The sequence below is a fragment of the Cygnus atratus genome, chromosome 7 (assembly GCF_013377495.2).
Source record: "Cygnus atratus isolate AKBS03 ecotype Queensland, Australia chromosome 7, CAtr_DNAZoo_HiC_assembly, whole genome shotgun sequence".
Taxonomy (NCBI): Eukaryota; Metazoa; Chordata; class Aves; order Anseriformes; family Anatidae; genus Cygnus; species Cygnus atratus.
The window spans coordinates 3,397,390-3,419,070 of NC_066368.1; the positions used below are offsets into that span (position 1 = coordinate 3,397,390).

The 21,681-nt window shown below is 39.6% G+C and overlaps 1 protein-coding gene across 3 annotated transcripts in view; it reads left to right on the forward strand.

Annotated features, from left to right (window-relative positions):
- ADAM12 (ADAM metallopeptidase domain 12) overlaps window positions 1-21,681 on the forward strand; it is a 181,515-nt gene that overhangs the window by 145,646 nt on the left and 14,188 nt on the right. For all 3 annotated transcript variants that reach the window (XM_035547503.2, XM_050711794.1, XM_035547504.2), the window contains exons 12-17: window positions 3,352-3,529; window positions 8,471-8,560; window positions 9,951-10,146; window positions 17,425-17,533; window positions 17,649-17,847; window positions 20,821-20,898. In XM_035547503.2, the coding sequence (XP_035403396.1) occupies window positions 3,352-3,529; window positions 8,471-8,560; window positions 9,951-10,146; window positions 17,425-17,533; window positions 17,649-17,847; window positions 20,821-20,898 (850 nt within the window). The remainder of the gene's footprint in view (window positions 1-3,351; window positions 3,530-8,470; window positions 8,561-9,950; window positions 10,147-17,424; window positions 17,534-17,648; window positions 17,848-20,820; window positions 20,899-21,681) is intronic.

A 21,681-nucleotide genomic window follows, 5' to 3' on the forward strand; every position in this document is an offset into this window, starting at 1 on the left:
ACCCACTGAAGAGACTGATGTAGTGCCAGGCATGATTTGAGTTCTGCAGAGTTGTACCCACAGCCAGAATGGTTCAACTAAATGATCTATTGTGTATTAAATTTACAGATTCAAAGAGTGTAGCAAATGTGTGGGCTATTCAGCATGCTAGAATAGGAATTAGGTTGGACTAAAGTGGTATCTGAGGGTTATTCCAAAAGGATAAGTGCCTGGGGTACCACAGAAAATACAAATATCTCTGTTTGGTTGTGTTACTGAAATCTTAGAGGCAGGTCAAGGATTGACTTTACTGAAGAGACTCCATCATGTTTTCCCACACAAAGGAAATCCTTCCAGGTGAAGACTGAAGCTTATTCACAGGGTAGTGTGGTGAAACTTGCTGCACTTTTTAGAGGATGAGTATCCTTCACATGACTAGTCATGATTTTTCACAGGCTTTAGATTCATTTTAACAACATGCATAATGCTACTGACATCTGATAGCCTTTCCCATCTGCCAAGGTTATCAGGCCTCAAATGAAACAGCTTAAAAACTGAAATGACAGCCAAAATGTAGACTAAAATCAGTGGTCAAAAGCTGTGGCTATTACATTGGATTCTTTTGTCACAGAAGATGAAGAAGAAGAAGATGAAGAAGATGAAGAAGATGATGAAGAAGAAGAACGGTTGTGTGTCATAATATCATGATATTAATGATCAATTATGTTTCCAATGAAATACCAACTGGCATCAATTGATGTGGTATCTTCTCTTTCATGTGTGGTTACCCTTCAGTTGCTCTCTGTTTCCATTTGTTGTGTTTTTCTTCATTTTCACTTTGCTTTATTTTGGGCTTACTTGGTAAAGAAAAAATATTTTCAGAAAATTTCATTAAATAACATGTGCTGCACTGATGTCAACTGAGGAAATCAGCGTCAAGAGCAGGAAAAGCCAGAAGATGAATGGATATCTTAGTTCAAAATAGGAAACAGCTTGAAGTTCCTTTTGGGGGGGGAAACAGAAACCTCATTCATTAACAATGACATTATTTCACCTCTGGTAAAGAGTAAGGATTCTGTTCTCCCAGTGATGGACAGACACATTTCACATTCATGCAAATGACCCTGAGCATTCATGGATACAAAGGAACAGCCCTAAAATACTGACGGTTTTGACTGGCAAGCTGTTCTTATGGACTGCATGTGGCTCAGACATCTGGCACAGGGAAAAATGCATTATTTGTATTCCTGAATTGATTTCAGACTGTGTAAGGTCTGTATGACTCCCTGCGTTCATCTCAGTGGATATCAAAGTAAATCTGTGTCAATGAAGTGAAGGATCTTGCATGGATGATGCAATATCCATTTATTCACACTTAGATCTGAGGATCAATTCTGATCAAGCTCTCGTATATTTTGTGGAGGATTTATCACTCAGATGTATCTGTGGTTCTTGAGGTTTTGCTGGTGTTTGATAGAAGCGTACATCCACTTACTTGATCATAGTCACGCACACAAAACTTTGTGCCTTTTTTCCAATCAAAATAAGAGTGGGACAGGAGCTTGTGGTGTTCAGTTAAGATCACCTCCATTTGCTCAATATAAAAAAGTCAGTAGAAGGTTTCCCAAGTGCCTTTATTTTCTATGTCATTACTCTCAGTACCTTCCATTTCCCCTTGAGCCTGGAGCTGCAGCTAGCAGCCTGACTCCTACCTCATGCTATTCTGAAATTTGTTTATCTTAGACTCTGTCATTTTGCCTAAACATTAACATTTTCCAGAAATCAGCTGCTTAAGTGAAGAGGCCTATTAACTTTCTGAAGTCATATGTCAGTGAACCACAGAACTGTTTAGTTTAACTAGACAAGCCTTGTAGTGGTACGTGAAAATTATTTTCTTCTTAAGAGTCATGTTTATGTCATTTACCAACAAGCTGTCTGTATTACTGCAGAATAATCTGCAAAAGGGTAATTTTAAGAGGGCACAAAATTAATTCTATTCTGTAGAGTACCCCTAACCTTTCTACAAGATCCTAATTAACCAATCCTAAGCATAGGAAGCTATATCACATCTGCAATTGTCAAGCATTTCTTTTTCTTTTTTTTTTTAATAGAAATTATCCCTTTTTATAGCAATATGTATCACCATCCACAAAGCAAGCTTTTCATTTCAGGATATTAGAAATAACAGTTGATTCATCGAAGTCTGAAGCGCAGCAGTGCAGAACTTCCATCTATTATCTTGCTTGTTGGCAGGGATTATGCCCTGTCCCTAATAATACATGATTGATACAAAGCATTTAGTGAATAAAGTCCAGTCATTATCAGGTTGCCTCCCTGTGCTGCTGTAATGTTAAATTACTGCTTGACTGTGGAGCAGCAGTAAAGAAGGTCCTGGGTCTTAGGGGAGATAAGGCAGCTTGAAAGCTGTTTTTCTGCTTGGTTGTGATCCAGATTCAATGTAATTGTGTGCACATCTCAGTGCAGAGAGGGCACAGCAGACTTCTGTAGGATATAACTCTGATGACCAGACCCAGGTGTCATTTGTCTCATTTCTTTGAGTCAAACTGCAAATGTTCATTAATGAGAATGGAATGACGTCCTCCATCAGAAAAACACAGATTATCTGGTGACATTTGTACTCCACTGGATCATTTCACTTACTGTCCATGCATTTTCCAAAATAAAACAGAGACCCTAGGTGCCTGAACAGCAGGGTCAAGTTCTGCTCTCATCAGTATGAATTCAAAACATGGGTAATTTCAGTAGTGTCTTGAGTCATCCAGATTTCAAATAAGAACTGTATTTGCTTTAATCTTGCAGTTCCCAAGCTCAGCTTTGGTGAACTGCAGAAGCAGGTTCTCACCAAGGAACACGTTGTTTATCTCTCTCCCTCTCTCTCTCTCTTTCCCTAAAAACATAAAAGTTTGCCACTCTGCAGAGTAAGATGAATGAATTTGCCATTTGAGGCTAAATTTTCCAAGACTTTTTAGGATGTTTTGCATCCCACTGAATGTTAGAATCCTCCCTGCAAGCCTAGCATTTCCTTAGTGTCATGATCAAAATTTTCTCTGTAACTACCTGCACAGAAGTGGGAGAAGGAAATCCAAGTACGAGTGCTTCCAATCTTTACCAGCAGTTACAACTTTAAATGCAAATGATGGAAATTTCCTTGCTCATGGTCAGAAATTGTAATAAACATTTGGGGCACAATTTCACAGTGAATTGCTATATCTCAATCCAGTGTTAAAGGGTAAAAAAATGAACACAGTCTTCTTGTTTGTGTACAGGTGTGCTTAAAGGTCACCAGTGTGACAGGAGAGAGATGTTTTCATCTGATAATGATTTTTTTTTTCTCATGAATTTTTCTTCCAGCTACCCATTTCCCATGGTATTCAGTAGCTGCAGCAGAAAGGACCTAGAAAACAGCCTGGAGAAAGGAGTGGGAATGTGTCTGTTTAATTTGCCTGAAGTCAAGGAGTCCTTTGGTGGACAGAAGTGTGGGAATGGCTACGTGGAAGATGGAGAGGAGTGCGACTGTGGTGAGCCTGATGTAAGACACCACCTGTGAATTAGTACTCACCTCCTATCTGCAGGGTTTTAACAGTAGAGAAGTTCCAGAGTTGGTTTGGCACGTTTAAGGCTATTTGGTGTAAAGCAGAACTTCCCCTTCTCTGCTCCTATCTTATCAGCTTAAGCCTCAGAGTCCTCAGAAATGTGGGTTTCTGCTTGCCTTGCATTTGGGTTGCTGAAGTTGCAAAGCATTAGTTAAACGTGTGCTCAATTTGCCATTAAGGAACAAAGTCTCTCACGGTTCATCCAACAGACCAGCTGTGAGTATCATGTTCCTAACCACAGAGATACCTGTACAAATGAGCTAATAACCTAAACCCAAAATTAATTTGTTAACATCACTTAGATTTCTTAGGATACCACACATTAACTGAAAGTTCTCTTCCATATATGAGAAGCTACTGAATTGATATTGCTTAGGTATTTATTTTGTTGCAGCCAGTTTCAGGTTTTACGTAGGACACCTTTCCCTCTTTTGCTATGAGATTTTTCTTTGCTGTTAGCCAATTACCCTGCTAACAAAAATAGCCTTTACTGACTCCCAGAAAGATTACTACTACTTCAACAATCATTCCATTTAGTTTAGAGAGTGTGTCAGAGGACTGCTCAGATCAGGAGGAGATAGGCAAAACCTGGGGATCAAATAATATCTGAGCACACATTCTTATCCCTTTGGCTTCCCATGTTCATTGGCTGTATTGAACTTCTCCCAGATTATCTGAATTAAATACATCAGCAGATGAGGGATTTGTTTCCTGTGATAAATACAGCTCTGCAGACAAAATAGATCGGGGCAGTTAAAACACTGAGATATTGCTGTATCCTGTCTATACAGTGTATTGGATTTACACAAGCCATAAGGATTTCCTGACAGTTCACTCATTCTTCAGGGTAACAAGGTTGGAGGAAGCAGGCTTATCTTCTAGTTTAAAGTCAATAGAGTGCAAGCAGCTTGCAAATGTCTTTCTAACCCAGTTATCTTTCTCATTTTCACTTTTGAATGATAGCAATACCTTTTCAAGTCAAAGCCACTTAACATCAGCAAGCACTGACTTGATTGGCCTCTTCTATGTTTTTTTTTTTTTTAATTATGTTAGTAAAATGCACCTTGGGTCCAATTAAATTAGTTTGGATTTTACTGCTATAATCCAAGTGGTACCAAATATATATATATATATATATATATATATATTAGAGTAGTTAGCAATTCACTCTCCAGTCATTTAGACCAGCTGAGTTTTGTCAGTAGTGGTGCAATATTTTATGGCATGGAAAGCTGTACAATAACATGTGCTAGTTGTGTTTTATCATTGATCAGAATAAAGTATCTGTCTGAATATATAGATGTAGATGGTGGGTAAGGACATTTCTCCTTTACTCAAGAACCTTTTACCCTCTGGATTTTGATAAGGCATTGAAGAATTCTGTATATTACTTGCCAAGTAAAAACAGCTCTGCTCTGTCCCCCAAATAAAACATCAGCTCCATGTTGAGATCTGTCCTCAGTGACATTCCTTAGCAGTAGGACAGCAATGGATTCATAAGGGCTATGGTACATCTCCCACCCTTCAGACAACCCTGGACACAGTGATGCAGTAGGGACTGTTTGGTCACTTTCACACATCATGGTCTCATATGCATCAGGTGCTGGTCAGCTTCTTGAGTATAATGGATGCTGCTGTGCTCACCACCAGGCCAAGAGTATAATTCCTAACCAAGGATGATATTACCAGTTTAGCCTAATTTTGGATTGTATTAAGGTCCAATGTGCTGTCCAACGTCAGCTAAACAGGAAGGAGGGTTAATGTGGATTATACATACAAAGACAGAAAAAGGCAAAAAAAAAAAAAAACAACAACAACACCACCCTTGCACCCTTGGTCCATGAGAACTAGAAGGTGACAAATGTGGCCAATTTTATAACAGGCTGCAAGGAAGATCAGAATACTACAAATTGGTAAATGAGAAGTCATTTCCAAACAAATTACTGGCAAATGTAATAAAGAGCTACTGCCTGAGTAGCTATGGCATGCCAGGGACTGCTTTTGTGCCAGGACGACCTGCTTTACAAACTTATCACTGTGCTCTGCAGGATTTAGCAAGTAGGTGGAAAGGGAAGATCCAGTTATATCAGCCTGTTTCAAAGGAGCTTTAGACCAAAGCCTTTCACCAAAGCCTCTTTAGAAGACTACACAGCTATAGGATGAAAGAATATTGCACAGACAAAAACTGGGTTAAAAGATATGAAATATAGGGCAGATGTAAATAATCAGGTATTGCAGTGGAAGATCTGCAGTGATGTATCTGTAAGATGTGTCCTGGAACACCACACAATTCAGCTTATTCATAAACAGCCCGAGAAGAGGAATAGTCTTGAACTTGCTGATGGTATTAGCTAGGCTGGTAGGGATGAAAGCTGGCTGTGAAGAACTACAGAAGAACCTTCTGAGATGGCTTGACTGGGCATTAAAGTGACAAATGGGATTCAGTGCAGAGTGATGCATGTTCCAAGCATCACAGATAGGATGATGGACTCTGAGCTGACTCTGACCATAGAGGAACAAGACTTCTTACTGCAATAAATAGTGTCATGAAAATGTCAGCTCAGTGCTCAAGAGTAGTCAAAAAGGTAAATAGGCTGTTAGAAATTACTTGGAAGGAAATAGGAAAAAACAAACAAATGAAAAAGAACAACAACAAAAAAAGCACCAGAAAGCCACTATAAATCTGCTGCATGATGTGTCTGAAACAGCGTGTGCAGTTTTTTCCTACCTCTCCCTGGTCTCAATAAGGATAAAGCAGAATGAAAAAAGGCTGAAAGAAAACCAACAAGGTTGTTTAAACTTTTGGAGGCGTTCTGCCTGGAAAAGTAGAAAATGAAGGAAAAAGTGACAGAAGCTGATAAAATCATGAGTGAATTGGAAAGAGTGAATAGGGAGCAATTGCCCCCGGCAAGAACTGTGCAAATGAAGTTAGCAAATGGCAGGTTTCAAACAAGCAGAAGGAGCTGCTCCCCAGACTGTGTAGCTTACTTGTGAGCTCCTTTCCCCAAATGTTGCAGGTGCTAAAAATGCACATGGATCCAAGGAACCCAGGAGATGAGGAAAGTATCACATGTCTGTGTTCATATTCTTGTCTGTAAGCATTTCCTGCTGGCTGCTGTCAGGGCGTAGCGTGGTTAGATGGGTTAGGTGTGGTCTATCTTGTATTCTTAGGAAAGTGGGGGGGGGGAAACAAGGTGTCATGTCTAAAGCACCTGGCATCATGTAGGTTATGCCAGAATAATTATTGCATTAGTCTGTTTGAGATGTTCTGATAAACCCAGGAGATCTACACCAAGAAACCCACCTCCCATCATTGCTGTTGTAGCTAGTAGTGACTAATAATAATAAACTATGACAGGGCGGTAGTTTCAGGTGGCTGCCTCCCATCTCTCTTCCAGCCTCCAAAAACCTTGTGAGCCTTTTCTGTTTGCTTGCCTGTTTGTTTATGTTAAAACCATTCCTGACAATTTAATAGCCCAGGCACAAAAACTATTTACCAAGCTCATTCCCTGCAATGAGTAATAAGTGAGTGAGCAATTGGAAATTTGAAAGGCTGCAGTAACATCATTCAGGGAGCTGTGTCTTTGTCCCACGCTGCCTGTGGAATGCCAATTGCTTTCCTTGGGCTGCTTTGTGGATGGCCTGATGATGGGGTATAGGAGCTGACAGTTTCAGAAGTATGTTAATTGGATTGACATCGCTTTCCTTCACTCTGCTTTTCTCAGATTGCTATTGAGATGAATTTATAAGATCTTCTTCTGTGGAGAGGAATGTTACTTCTTAAATACAGCAGCTGCACAGAAATATTTGTGTAGCCTGCTGCCTTCCAGCATGATCAAAAATAGGTGCAGGAAGTTGTTCTGCTGCTTCAGAGCAGCACAGTTATCTTTGTATATTCAGGCAGAAAACAGTGAAATTCGGAGAATCATTTTGCTCATCTGCAAGTGTAATGGCAGCCCTATCTTCCAGTTGGAAAGCTTTACAAAAGCCAATAAAGTAGCAAGAGGCTGTGAACATCATTCTAACCCACTTATTTTTCCTGTGTTCCCTGTGTTGTTAGTGATCCCTTGTTAAGTCAAACTGACTTAACACAGCTGAAGAGCAATTTTATCTGCTGCTATTTTTGTTAGAGAGCTGAGATTCCAGTGCAGCTGATGTAACTTGCAGCTTGTGAGTATAATCTCGGAAAAAAAAACAACTCCATTATTTCCTGAAACTTCTTAACAGCTCACTCTACTGAGAATAAAGTTTGTAAAAGCCCATGTGCAGCCATCTAATCCATGAGTGTGAAATTGGGATGTATCAGTTAGTAATAATGCAATTCATGCTTTTCTCAAAGCTCTATTACTGGAATACCCCAAGAAAAGATTACATGGAATGGTGTCATCATCTTTCTTTGCAGCAGACAGCAGCCTCCATGCAAGACAGAAATTTAGTGAGAAACTATCACAAAACAGTGCTGCAGTGGTGATGCTCAGTACCTGTGGCACAGGTCTGGGATCCTCAGCTGGGGTGAATTCCACAGAAGGCAATGGATTAATTCCACTGAACTTTGTGGAAATAAAACACCATACTGTTGTGTCAGGATCAGTAGCAGCACACTTGAGTTGTTCGTGGTATTTGGCACTAGACCCCTGGCTACAATAAACCAGCCTTCCTCAGTGGCTTCTCTGGTTTTACTACAATTACAGCAGTTGTAGGATGTAAGGACAGACAAGACTCTTTGGATCAAGTAGTAGAATTTCATACCTAATTCATTAATTCATGCCTAGCTTTTCTTGGCAGGGCTATAGCACCTCTTTGAGAAAGTCAGCCTCTCTTGATTTACAGCTCATTGTGACTGAAAGTTGTCTGCTTTTAATTTATCCCCCGTCTAGGAATGTACGAACCCATGTTGTAATGCAACTACCTGTACTTTGAGAACGGAAGCAGTGTGTGCACATGGACTTTGCTGTGAAGACTGCAAGGTGAACTGTTGGAAACCTTTCTTATTTACGTGGGGTGGGCACAATTCCATAATCTTCTCAACAGCAGACGAGTAAGCAAGAACACAGACCCAACAAATTAGCATCATTAAGTGTTAAGACCCTTGCATTTCTTGTGAGCAATTAAAAAAATGATCAAACTCTAACAGTTATTGAAGGGGCAGACTTCTTTAACAGTGCCTGTGCTATCTGTAGCCATTTCATTTGTTCATGCAAAACCTCTTCCTTTTCATGAACTTGTACACTTGGCTGTTTTTCATGTTTATGTGGATGCTGTGCTGTGGCAAGCAGTCGTTAAATGATGGACCCTCTTTTTATGGGAAGACTCTTGAAATATTAATTCTGTCAACAACATATATATTTTTAATGGCTGAGCATCAGCTCTTGTGGACTCCTAATGTGCTATAAAAAGCCAACTTGCTGCAGGCATTTACCTTCTCAAATTCTCACACCAACTCTTGCATATGGGCTAATAGAGCATTCAGCAAGTTTCCATTGTGTCTGTGGCAACCATCTGCCTAAAAGCTCAGACCAGCAAGCTGTCAGGACAGCATCAACCTGCTGCAGCACTTTCCTAGGGAGGATTACCTTCATGCGGTTTTGCTTTTCTCCAAAAACACTGTGGTGATGCAGTTAAAGTTCAATGGTGCTCCCAGAGCACACCTGTCTGTTGTTGCTGGTGATGTGTGAATGTTCAGACTGGGATTTTTTTAACATTCCCTACTAGTTGCCTTCACCTCTGAACAACAGAGTTATCTAGAGAAATTGGGACAGGAGAGGAGCAGTTTTGTTGAGTGGTGGTATTATTAAGTTGAAGAAGATCTTGAAGCCTGTGAGAGAGCAACATTTCCCTGAACTATCAGGGAAGCTCTCAGGGAGCTGAAACCAGCATCAGGTGGGCTGGTGGCCCTGTGAGTGACCGCTCCAGCTGGGGCTGGTGAGGTTCTGTGCTCAGCTGGCTGCCCTGGTCACTGCGGTGTTGCTACATCTGGCCCCAGCACAGAGCAATCACCTAGGATCGGTGCTGTGTGGATGGCAAGGGTTCTGATCTGACTTCCCATCAGTGCTACAGAGCATACTTCGCATTACAGCCCAAAAATATTTCTGCGTCTGTGTCTTTAGGAATGGTTGCATTGAAAAATTTTGTTCATATTTGAAAACTAGCAAAAAGCAGGATTTACCTTCTGACCTGATCCACTTTGCAACATGGATCAAATATATACATTTAAAGAGTGGCGTAATCCTCATGCTGTCCACTGCAGTCAGTTGGTGCAGAGCCAATGGAAAAAAAGCTGTGTTCTGCATGGGTTACACTGCTGCATAGTGCTTATTGATTGGAACGACAGCAGTTAAGGTTTTGTTTGTTTTGCAGTTAAAACCAGCGGGGACTTCTTGCAGAGAGTCAAGTAATTCCTGTGATCTGCCGGAGTTTTGCACGGGAGCCAGCCCTCACTGCCCAGCTAACGTGTACCTGCACGACGGGCACGCGTGCCACGGGGTGGACGGTTACTGCTACAACGGCATCTGCCAGACCCACGAGCAGCAGTGCATCACCCTCTGGGGCCAGGGTGAGTCCGGGAACCAGGAGATCTGCTTGTCAGACTGCAATAAAAGTTGCCTGTGATTATAGCTGGATTTGGGGGAATTTTATACAGTACCAATCTGTGTCTATTCTTTCCTGAAACGGAGAACTGCACAATGAGGGAATCATTTTGTGATTCATTTTCTCCTTGATTTGCAGTCATGTTCATTTTTTGCAGCAGGAGGTAGAGAGCGGATGTAACTAGGTTCATTCCACAGCACCGCTACAAATGGCTCTGTGAACTTAGGCAAATCGTTTAATACTGATTGGTATGGCCTTAGTTCATCCTATAAAGTGCTGAATGCTCCTGACAGAGGTAGAAATCACATCCCTTTTCAGACTGGGACATAAGCTTCCACCTGAACTCTGAATTGCTCATCCGCAGAATGTCTGTTTACATCCCAAAATAGAGTTCAATATTTAACACTAACATGAGATTCTTGTAGCCCTGTGTGCATTTTATTAATTGGTGTTACTCTGTAAACCTGCCTCCTGATAATTCTCTTAGCAGAGTATGCAGTGAAGCAGAGATTTTATTCACCCATGGGAATTCACTCACTTTTTGCAAAAATCTAATATGATGAGCTCCTAAATTATCCTAAGCAGATGATAACCTAGGAAAGCTGTTCACCTTCCACCTTTGTGTGGCCCTCCCACTGACATACCAGCATTAACTCAGAATTTTGCTGTTGCCTGCTGCCTCACTTGGGACAAGCATCACACTAGATCCTTCTTTCAAATGGGAAAAACATTTTGAACTCTCATGGGGAGAAGTGCTATTAAGAGCTAAATTTAATTATTTCTTTTAAGCTAATGTTTTTAGCTCTTTTAGGCTCTTTCAGTTCAGTATATAGCTGTCTTTAACTCTATTTCAAAATTTTCATGTCAATTTACTACGCACAGATGTTTCCCTTGATCAGAGCCCTCATCAGAAGTCTACTGAAGAATTTATCAGTTATCTTCATAAGAGCTCAGACCACTTTCCAAACTTTTAAAATGAACGCTAAAGCATCTCAAGAAATAGTGCCAGTGATGCAGATAGCAGGGAGATGTTAGCTTGATCGTGTGGGTATAAGAACGTGTTAGAAGAGTTCCAGTTCATAACAAAACTGCCTACGTGGAGAAAGCCATGCATCTCATGCACTCCTCCGAATCCCACTCGTGTCATAGAGGTAATATGAGCTCATATAGGCATGTGCAATTATAGCCTCCAGTCTTAGTCATACTGGGACTTTTAATCCCCTGGATACAGAGATATTTCTCTCGTATAAAGCAAAACCTCCTTACGAACCAGTTTCCCATGCCATGGAAAGTTACTCAGTCAGACTGTTAGTAATTTCGGTTGCTTAGAAAAATTCAGCTAAAGGTCAGAAAGCTGTATTGCTGTAGCTCCCTCGCCAGGTCTGTTTCCTAACAAAGCATGTCCTCCAACACCCCCGGGCTCCCCAAGTTCTTTCTTGTCTTCCTTCTCTGGACTAATCAACATGGGCACTGCTGTGCATGCAGTCTCCGGTGGTCAAGGCTGTGGGGGTCTGCTTGTGAGACAAATGACTTTGTTAGGAACAGGGCTCAAATGGTCACAACAGACATTAACCGGAATACCCTTATTTGTCTGAACTTGAACTGCAAGCCTTAGTTCTGAACTCACTGGTGCAGGTATAAATTAGAGATCATGCCTGTAAACTTTGAAACTTCAAGCAGACTAGATTTCAAGAAAGAAAAAAAAAAAAGTGGGGGGGGGGGAGGGGGGAGAGGAAAAGAAAGGCTTGTATTCTGAATTTAAAGACCAGGGCTGTAAATATCCCCACCTGCTCACACTTACATCTCATTGGAGCATGAGCTGGCAGAAGAGGGCTGGAATGGGAAGAGGGGTGGGTGGGCTATGCAGCTGGAAAAAAGAGAAGATTTTAAATCTTGCCTTCTTTGACGGGACAGATAAGAAAACTGTTTCCCTCCAAATCTGCTTGCAGCAGAAGGAGAGATTTGACATACCAAGATGTTGTCCCTGGGCTTTGTATCAAAAAGTTATATTTGAACCTTTCACCAGATTGCTGTAATTGATTAAAATTTGTTTTTAACAACTGTGTGTGTTGGAGGTGGGATGAGGGAGTAGTTGTACGTTTTTCAAAGAAAATTTTATACAGTAAAGGGAAAACAGGCCATAGTTCCTTTACATTAGTTTCCTTTTTCTTCTCAGTAGGAGAAAGCCATGCAAAATACGTTAACTTTTCTTAAAACTATATTCAGCATATTGAATTCCTTATCAACGTGTTCTCTTTTATATCTTTCTTCATTCATAGGCTTGCAGATGCCCAATGATAAATGTCAATCTTAATATTTTTAGCTCTAAAGAAAAATAATGAGCTTGTCAGAGAGAGTTTACATTAGGCTGAGCAACAGGAATCTGTTTCCAAAAAGGAGTACCCACATTTCATCAAGTTTCTTTGTTACTTTCAACAGAATTTCTGGAGGAAAATTGGAGAAATACTTTTTGCTGTTCCCTATCTGCAATAGGCTGGAGAGCTCTGAAAACAGCCATAAATACCAAGTCCGTTCCAGGCTGCTTGCAGAAAACACAGATTCCTCTTCTCTCTTTCTTGCATTAGTTCTTGTCGTTTTTATCTTTAAGGAGCAGCATGCATGAGGGGCTTGTGACCTTTTTTGTTTCATATTAAAAAATTTCGCGTTGCACTGATCTGACCTATTGATAGCAGCGTGACTGAGTGATACATCGATAGTAATGCATCTGCGTAATGTCTGGTACTCCACTGGCATTTGCAGGGAGCAACAAGATGCACAGATAAAGCTATTTAAGAGAGAGAAATTACTGATTACCAAGGAAAAGAAAATTCTCAGCTTTAAACTCGTGGCATTTTCTGCATTGACAAGAAAGTGATTCTTCAGGGAGGAAAAGGAAATGTTTGTCAGTGTGTTTTCCTACATTTCCCCAAGAGGGAAAAAGCAATGATTTGGGGGAGACAACGGCAGGCATTGACTTAATAATTAGAACATGCTTAAATCTGTTGCATAGACATGGCTATTTGTTTAGGCGGGAACAATCTTAATTTTATTGTCAATATTTGTTATAAAGGCCTGTCAATGATGCCAAAGCTTTGCATTTTTTTCCAAGTACAACCCTATAAGCAGAGCAGATGGGCTTCCCCATCTAATTTAGGCGACCAAGCCACTGCTATTTTTCGAAGGAATATGTATTAATCTGAGCACTGTAAAATTTGAATCTCATTTAGGATAACCAGTGAAACCAAACAGCTTGGGTCATCACAGATTTACAGCAATGCCTTTGCTTTTAGGGATGTGAAAGGCTTTAAACCCTGTTCTTAGAGCTAGCAAACTCCTTACATGCAAAAACAATAGCTCAACCCCATCCCGCTTTTCAGAGACTTGACAGCAGGGATCACCAAGATGAAGAGAAAGGCCAAGGGAAGCTTGAGGAAGTTTGCTTGGATCCTCAGTGCAGTAAAACAAACTTAATGAGATATAAAATCTAGGTGCAAACCACGTGACACACAGAGCTGTATTTTTATGCTTATATTTATTTATACAGTCGGTCATGGTACTTGTTACCATGCTCTGAGTAAGAAAACTCCCATTTGAGTGTTGCGTTTTTTTTTTTTTCCCTCCACACCCATACACGCTTTATAGGTATATATTTCTAATAAGTCTGAGACAATGTTGGGAAATGAGTCTAAATATCTTCTGTTTCTGCTTGCTGCCTGATAACCGATGTTTCTCTATTTGTGCAGTCAGCACCATGGTCAGAAATTTCTCTCTTCTCTTTTGGGAGACTGTGACAGTGTTTTGTCCTCGCAGCAGGTCTTGTGCTGGTCTGAAATGACACAGCATTTCTGCACTGCTTCTGAGAGAGCAGAACATTTTTTTTTTCAATCTTAACATGAAAGAAGTGCGTTCATCAATATACACATTTGGAGGGGAAAAAAAAAAAGTCTCCAGGCTGACAACTGCAGTGGTGAGCTTTGACCTGCAGCATTTTAAATGGCTGATTTAATCCCTCGAATAAGGCTCGGCATGGAAAAGCCGACAGGACCTTAATTACAGGGTCACGATACTATAATTATCAACAGCAAAGTGAAATAAACTCTGCTCATCCAGTTCAAAGCACTTAATATCCACTGTAAATCTCACAAATCATTTTGTCTTTGCCTGTAGAGGTAGCAAAATAGAGAAAGACAGGACTTTCTGCTGCAGTTTATGTGCTGCAATCATGATAAATGGGTTTCCTCCAGAAATGCAACATTACACTTCTCTTCCTTAAGCGTCCTCTGAAATCCTGCTTTTAACTTGGTAGCTCCATCTGCTCAGCTTCTTATAGTTTGCTATGTTTTCATTTATAAAAATGTCCAAATATTGTGAGATACCAGTCAGGAGAAGGAGCAGCCATCTGAATCCCAAACAACCATGTGTTTTGGTTTGATACCAAAGACAGAAATTGAAGCTAGATTTTGGTTTCCAGGCCCCAGATGATCACTGGGTACCAGGTGTTTTCATACACACACTGCTCCGAGCCTGGCAGGGGAGCATTATTTTGTCCTCCATGACATCCGTTTTCTTGTCAAGTAATATTGGTTGGAGTTAAAGCTCACTGGCTGAGCTCTGCAAGGATGCTGCAGATGTGTTTTTCTTCCTGCAGGCAGCTTTCCATCACATGTACCGTGCTTGACTTCTACAGTCAAAAAAAAAAAAAAAAAAGTTTCACTACGTGAAAGGGAAGGTAAATACCTTAAACTCTCTGTCTTTCAGCAAGCCCTTTATTTCCTTAACATCATTTTTTAATAAGCATTTTATAGGTCACTTACAGGCAAAGCATGGGACATTCATTTTGCTTTTGGCAGCTCATGGAGCCACACACTGCTTGGAAAAGTGTGTCTGTGCTTCGGGCTGCTGCAGACACATCCTCCAGCCACTCCAGTGACACTCCACTGGCTGAACTGGTTGGGGTTCATGGGTCCCAGCCAAGAAAAAAGGAGACCCATCGCAATTGCATATGGTCATGGTAGATCACAGGGGCTGAGGTAGGTCTGAGGAAGTCAAACACAGCAGATGTTGGAGGAAAAAGCAATTATTTTTACTTGGACTTTTACTTACAGCATGTTTTTTCTTTCCTTCCTTCCCTCTCCACTCTGAAGCTGGCATAGTGTATGCACATGTTAATGTTTGCATCATGCTGAATAGTTAATGTGCCTGCCCTGGAAAGATGAGGAGGAATCTACATGCTGAAAATGTAAATTTTACTTTTGCTTTTTGCACAGCGCCTTGTCTGGATGCTTTTGTTGATTTTTGATTATTGCTTGTGGTTTAATGAAAGGAAGCAAAAGAATCCTGTGCAAGTCCCTTTAATAGTTCCAGATTTGAGAAAAATTCTGAACTCAGCAAGCTTGATAGTAATCTTCCAAAGAATTTTAGGCTCTTGTCCTTCTCTCCAGGGAACCAGCAACTCACAGTCTGTTCCTTCTGTGCCCTGCTTTCTGACTTTTCCATTTTCAGTATGTAAAAATCTTAGAAGGAAAAGAGGGTGCCATCTTAAGCCTCTCCAAGTTTTAATATTTTGTCCTTAATAGCATTAGATTGCTGTTCGGCAGTATATAGTATTAGTCAAGCTTCTAACTGTGAAATGCAGATAATTAATTGAGGCTTTAATCTCTGAGTTATTAGTGAAAAGATCCACACTATCTGGGAGTTTTACAATCATATTTATATGTTCTTCTTTAGGAATTTGACCCCCTTTTTTAAAGCCTTTTTCCTCTTTGAAGGCATTCAAATCTTCAGGATATTTTAAATAAATTATATGTTTTAGGCACAGTTATAGGCATATGCACTTGCAAGTGGCTCAAAATATTTGAAAGATGGAACATTTGAAAAATGGAACATTAATTCTGTCCCTGTTAAAGATCAGGGAACACTGAAAATGGTATATTCTCAGCCTTTAGGCTATCACATCATTTGTTGTCAGTTATTTTTGTTTCAGTTTCACTGATCTATCAAAAGTACAAAAATGTATCTAGCAGATACATGCCAAGAGAGTCAGCCAATATATATCCTTACCAACTTGTCTCCTCAAAACAAGTCTGTGTATTGGAGCAGTTGAAATGTTGGCAATGACTTGATTGTGCTATTAATTATCTTCATGGAAAGAAAATATGGGACAGTAAAGGGCCCTAATCTATCAAAGAGCAGCAATTATTTGCTGGAAACAAAAGCTACACTTCACATTAGAACAAAGGAATGAAATTCTAATATGGGGACTAATTAAATATTGCAACAGTCAAGCCACAAAAGTACATTCTCCACCTCTTAGACATTTCAGATGAATGCATGGATGTAGAAGATATTACATAGTTGGTCATAATCTGGGAAAAATGGACAGAATATTATCTGCATAAGGGATTAGAGTAGATGTTCTAATAGCACCTTTTAACTTCTAAAATGTGGGGATGAGTAATCTGTCTGCACAGACATTTCCAGTACTAATGCCATCAGGGAAGTTCCAGTGGTGTTAGGATAAGTCTCTATTACAAAAGGCTACGACAGATAAGAACCAGATGCTGCCTGTCTTCCCAGATTCCTAGTTCTACTACCCTGGTAGAAATGATCCTGGTTTCAAATCAGCCTTTCCTCTCAGGCATGGATTTACTGAAGATTAAGGTGGAGACAGGTTCCTTTCCTCTCCCCAGTACATTAGCTTGATCTAACAGCACCATATTCTCTTTGCCAGTGTCACACTGCTGTGTGACATTCTCATTTGCAAATGGATTTTTTTTTTTCTGGTTTCTTGTTGTTCCGAACTGCAGTTAAAAAGGCCTTTCTTGAAAACTATTTCCATTGGCTTCAGCTCCTGGGCCCTTGCTAGAATCACATGGACCCCTGTAAATGGAAGGGAGTTAACTTACCAGCTGGCCCATGTCTTTCTTCACTAAACTAGATCTGGCATTCACTAAAAGTTTTTGTGTCCTAGGAGGATTCACAAGAGGACCATCATGTAGGAACTCTGAAAGAGAACGAGTTCAGCATTGTCTACTGCACAGGGCTGCCAAGAGAGACAAAGGACTGTGGAAAACCCACACATTCAGGCTCTTCAATTAGCATGCTGATCCAGCACAACTGCTCTGCTGTGCTTCATCGACATGCAGATCACATCTTGCCTTCCCCTAAACCATCACTGGAGCTCAAAGAAAATTATTAAAAACACCTTGTACAAGATGAAAGTTCTGACTAGGTTTCATTTCAGGTGCGAAACCTGCTCCTGGGATCTGCTTTGAGAGAGTCAATTCTGCAGGTGATCCTTACGGCAACTGTGGCAAAGACTCCAAGAGCTCCTTTGCCAAGTGTGAGCCCAGGTAGGATCTCTTGGTCTCTCCTCTCCAACACAGGAACTGATGTGAGGGTGGTGGGAATGGGTTTATAACATCTAAAATGATTTAATTAATGTTTCATTTTGTCTGTTTCCTTCAGAGATGCTAAATGTGGAAAAATTCAGTGTCAAGGGGGAGCAAATCGACCTGTGATTGGTACCAATGCTGTTTCCATAGAAACCAATATCCCCCTTCAGGAAGGTGGAAAGATTCTGTGCCGTGGTACCCATGTGTATTTGGGGGATGATATGCCAGACCCGGGTCTTGTGCTGTCGGGAACCAAGTGTGCAGATGGAAAAGTAAGGTTCTTAAATACTCCCAGACAGGGAGAACATCACTACCTTCCTGCTGCTAAGTATTTTGTACTAAACTGACTGGTTTTTGCTTTGGGATTTATTTATTTTTTCCCCACAAAAGAATTGGTTGGCTCTTATTGTTTCTCACACTGAGTCAGATGTTTACTCACCTCTTCTGGCCACCGTTCTGGATTACAGATTTGCAGATGCAATGCAAGTTGCTTAAATTAATAACTGTTGTTTTGTTTTGATTCTTTAAGACAGCCCCAAGTATCTATCCAGTTAGGATGGAGGTTCCTTGCAAAATAAGTACAGCAAAATGCACTACAGAATAGTTAATGAAATTCTGATAAAATCATGCTATTCTTTGGTGAAAGCGAGACATAGAAATTATCATTGCAGTTGAGTTGATGTGTATTGCTACCTAAGTTCAGGGTTTGGTGTCGTGGGTTGGAAACCCCCATGCCCTCTAAGTGTCCTTTGCGCTGCTTCAGGGTGCTCAGCTTGCAATAAGCTCTCAAAATAAGTATTCTGGCTCAGTGAAGAGCTCTTGCAGGCTTAGTAGATAATACAAATACATAAAACCTGGAGTAGCTTGCGGAGGAGACAGTAACACCTAAGAATGAAACAAATTAAATCAGAAATCAGGCGAGCAAACAAAAGGGGATTTATTATTTATTTTTCACAGAGCATTCTGTGATCTCTGTCAATGGGTTGCCACAAAATGTAAAATAGTGAATGTGTTCAAGAAGTGAATAACTAGCTTCACTGGGGAAAAATACATCAAGGGTTACTTAACACTACTGGCTTAGAAAATCCCCATACTGCAGGTGTGTGCTGGGGACGTGCTGCTCTGTGCTGCTGTGCTTTTACAGTTGCTTTTGCATCCACTACTATTTTCATGGATTTTTCTACCAGTGCTGCAAACTTTCTCAGTGTGTATGGCATTGCAAAATTATCATTAACTTCACTTTAGATTTCAAACTGTATTTATCTGATCTGCTGATTATGCCACCCCTCCTCTTTTTCTTGCAAGAAAAGCTGTTTCTGTAAGATTTATTTTAAAAGTATAAACCCATTTATGTTCAGCCATCAAAACTGATTTTTGCAATCATATTTTGCAAACATTCTGATTTATCTGGCATGAATGTAGTCCAAATTTTATGTGGCTGTCTCATTCATAGGCTTTCATTGGAGAGAAAATGAACAGAAAAAGGTGGGAGACAGCCATGAGTTTAAAAAGGGGAGGAATGGAAAAGAGTCCAAGAACTATTGAAATGAAGGTTTCATACCCTTAGTGGATTACTGGCAAAGAGGAAAAAAACCGCTTTGATAATTTGTGGTAAATTCAAATAAGCCTCTGAATTTCTGAATGCTTTTGAATTATGTTGGATTACCACTCTGCACTGGGAACAGTTTTAAAACATGTCCCTAGTGCAACTCCAGTTCTGGTACAGGAAAACAACCCTTACACAACATTTCTAAGTCAATCTGTTATAAAACTTCTTTTCAAAGAAAATTCAACGCTGGGAAAGAACCCCATTATGTTTTACTAATGAGTATTTAATCTTTCTAATCTATCTAATCATACACATGCACACTATAGAATACGCAGGCTAATACTTATGAAATTGTATGTTTTACTTTGAGGACATTAGTGCGTTTGTATTATGGATTAAGAATATGAATTTAAATATTCTTGAGTCTTCTAAGCTGAAGATATACAATTTGAAATGCAGCCATTTTAATGTGATCAAAATTCTGTGTGCTACTGCACTATGAATATTTGAATTGTGAATACTGCTGTAATCAGACCATATTCTCTACATGCGTGCATGTTGATGCCAATTCACTCTAATTTCCTTTCCATTTTTCCTTCTCCCCAGGGGATAAGTGCCCTGATTAAGCATCCCTGTCGTCTCCTTCAACACTTTTCCCTGCTTAATGCTAATTATTGTGACTGACTTTTAGTACTACTGAACTGAACTGCAGTTAAACATGAGCAAAATTGTGCAGTGATTTTTTTCTTTTTTTTTTCTTCCGATCAATATAGCATAGTAACAGTCATTCCAATTCTAATTTTTTTTACAAGTTTCAATAGAATAAATTCTCATTACTGACATCCTCATCAGCCATTTGACAGTTTGATGGTGTTATTAGATGGCGCCACTCTTGTTTTATACCAGTTTTCAGCTATATTGGCAGAGTAAAGTTGTCCTGACTGGACAGCAAAATATTTTGCATGAGTACTTTGCATATGCTCTTAGTTTACTTCCATTTCCTGTCAGGTAATTATTATTATACTTTATGTATCATTGTTTTATATTTGACATCAAAAATTTGTTTAGCTTGGGGAAACTGTCGGAAAGATCTCAGTTTTACTGATGAACAATAATGAGCCATATGTATCAATGAGCTCAGGTACATATCCAGGCTGTCCTAGGGCTAAGTTCCGCACTGGCATATAAGGGATATATCGTGCCATTGATATCAATACAGTTACACTAATTTAAGCCACAAGGGGACCTGAACTGAATCCTACTCAATGCATTTCCTAGTCATCAAAAAATGCAAATTGCTGTGTTGTTTTTTTTTTTTAATTGACTTAAAAAAAAAAAAAACACACAAAAAAAAACCAGTGGTTCCACTTGAGTGAAACTTTGCCTGTTTAGTTACACAAGCTCAGCATATTAACCAACTATGAACTATGACTGAAATTCAGTATTGGCCAGGGTGCAACATTTAAATTCCACAGATTTGGACCTAAAAGGTCCACAAAGAAGACACCTGATACTGCTGTCCTTATCTTTTTGTCAATGTAATGCTGTCAGTGCAACTTGTGTGTTGGGAAATCTTCAAAACTGCTATAGGAGCCATTGACAGATGAACAGATGTAAAGAGTTTGAGAGGGACATGGTCTGTGGTGAGCACGAGCAGTTCTGTCCCTATTAAAATTTCTCTTTTCTTATTTTGCAGATTTGTCTTAATCGCCGGTGCCAGAATACAAGTGTTTTTGGTGTACACAAATGTGCAACAAAGTGCTATGGACGTGGAGTAAGTATTATAGGAACTTTTTTTTTTTTTTTACAGTCAATAAACACTAGACAAGACATGATTTTAAGTAATACGTTTGAGACGTGTGATTCTTTGTAATATATCAGTCAAAGTCATTGCAATAATTTTTTCTTATGTATTTCAATTTTCTGTCTCTTATATGAACTACAAGAAGTGAAATTATTTTTATTTAACAAAGGAATATTTATCAGGTAGTAATTATCTTATTCTTAATTAACAGTCTGTGATAAAAAGGAATTTTGTCATCTTCAAAGAAATTTTGTCTAACCTTCCATCATGAAAATTTTCCATTAACATTTCAAAAAAGACAGTTTCTATGTGGTTCCAGAAAAGCTTAAATATGCGTTTGAATTGAGATATCTCATAAAAGCATGTCCAAAATTATCGAAATGAAGTATATAGATGAGTTTAATGTTATGAAAGTGACAGAGGATGAAATATTTGATATCAGTTAACAGCAGCAAAGTGTTTTGAATGCTAGTTTATATTATGAAAATGTTAATTATGTCAAGCTATGCCTTATTAACCTTGATTTTCTAATGATCTGTTTGTTACTGTGAAAAGTTCTGGAAATTCCCTGTCCTGTCCTGTGAGTGAATTTTAATTTACTTTAATGTATTTTATCATGCCACATTCACAAAACTGTGCAATGTTAATGCTGATGCATCTTATCATTGTGCTGGAATAAGCATCAGCTTAGACTGGCATCTTTATGCCTGCGTGATGGAGAACCTACACTGACTCCTGAGTAGCCAAAAAAGG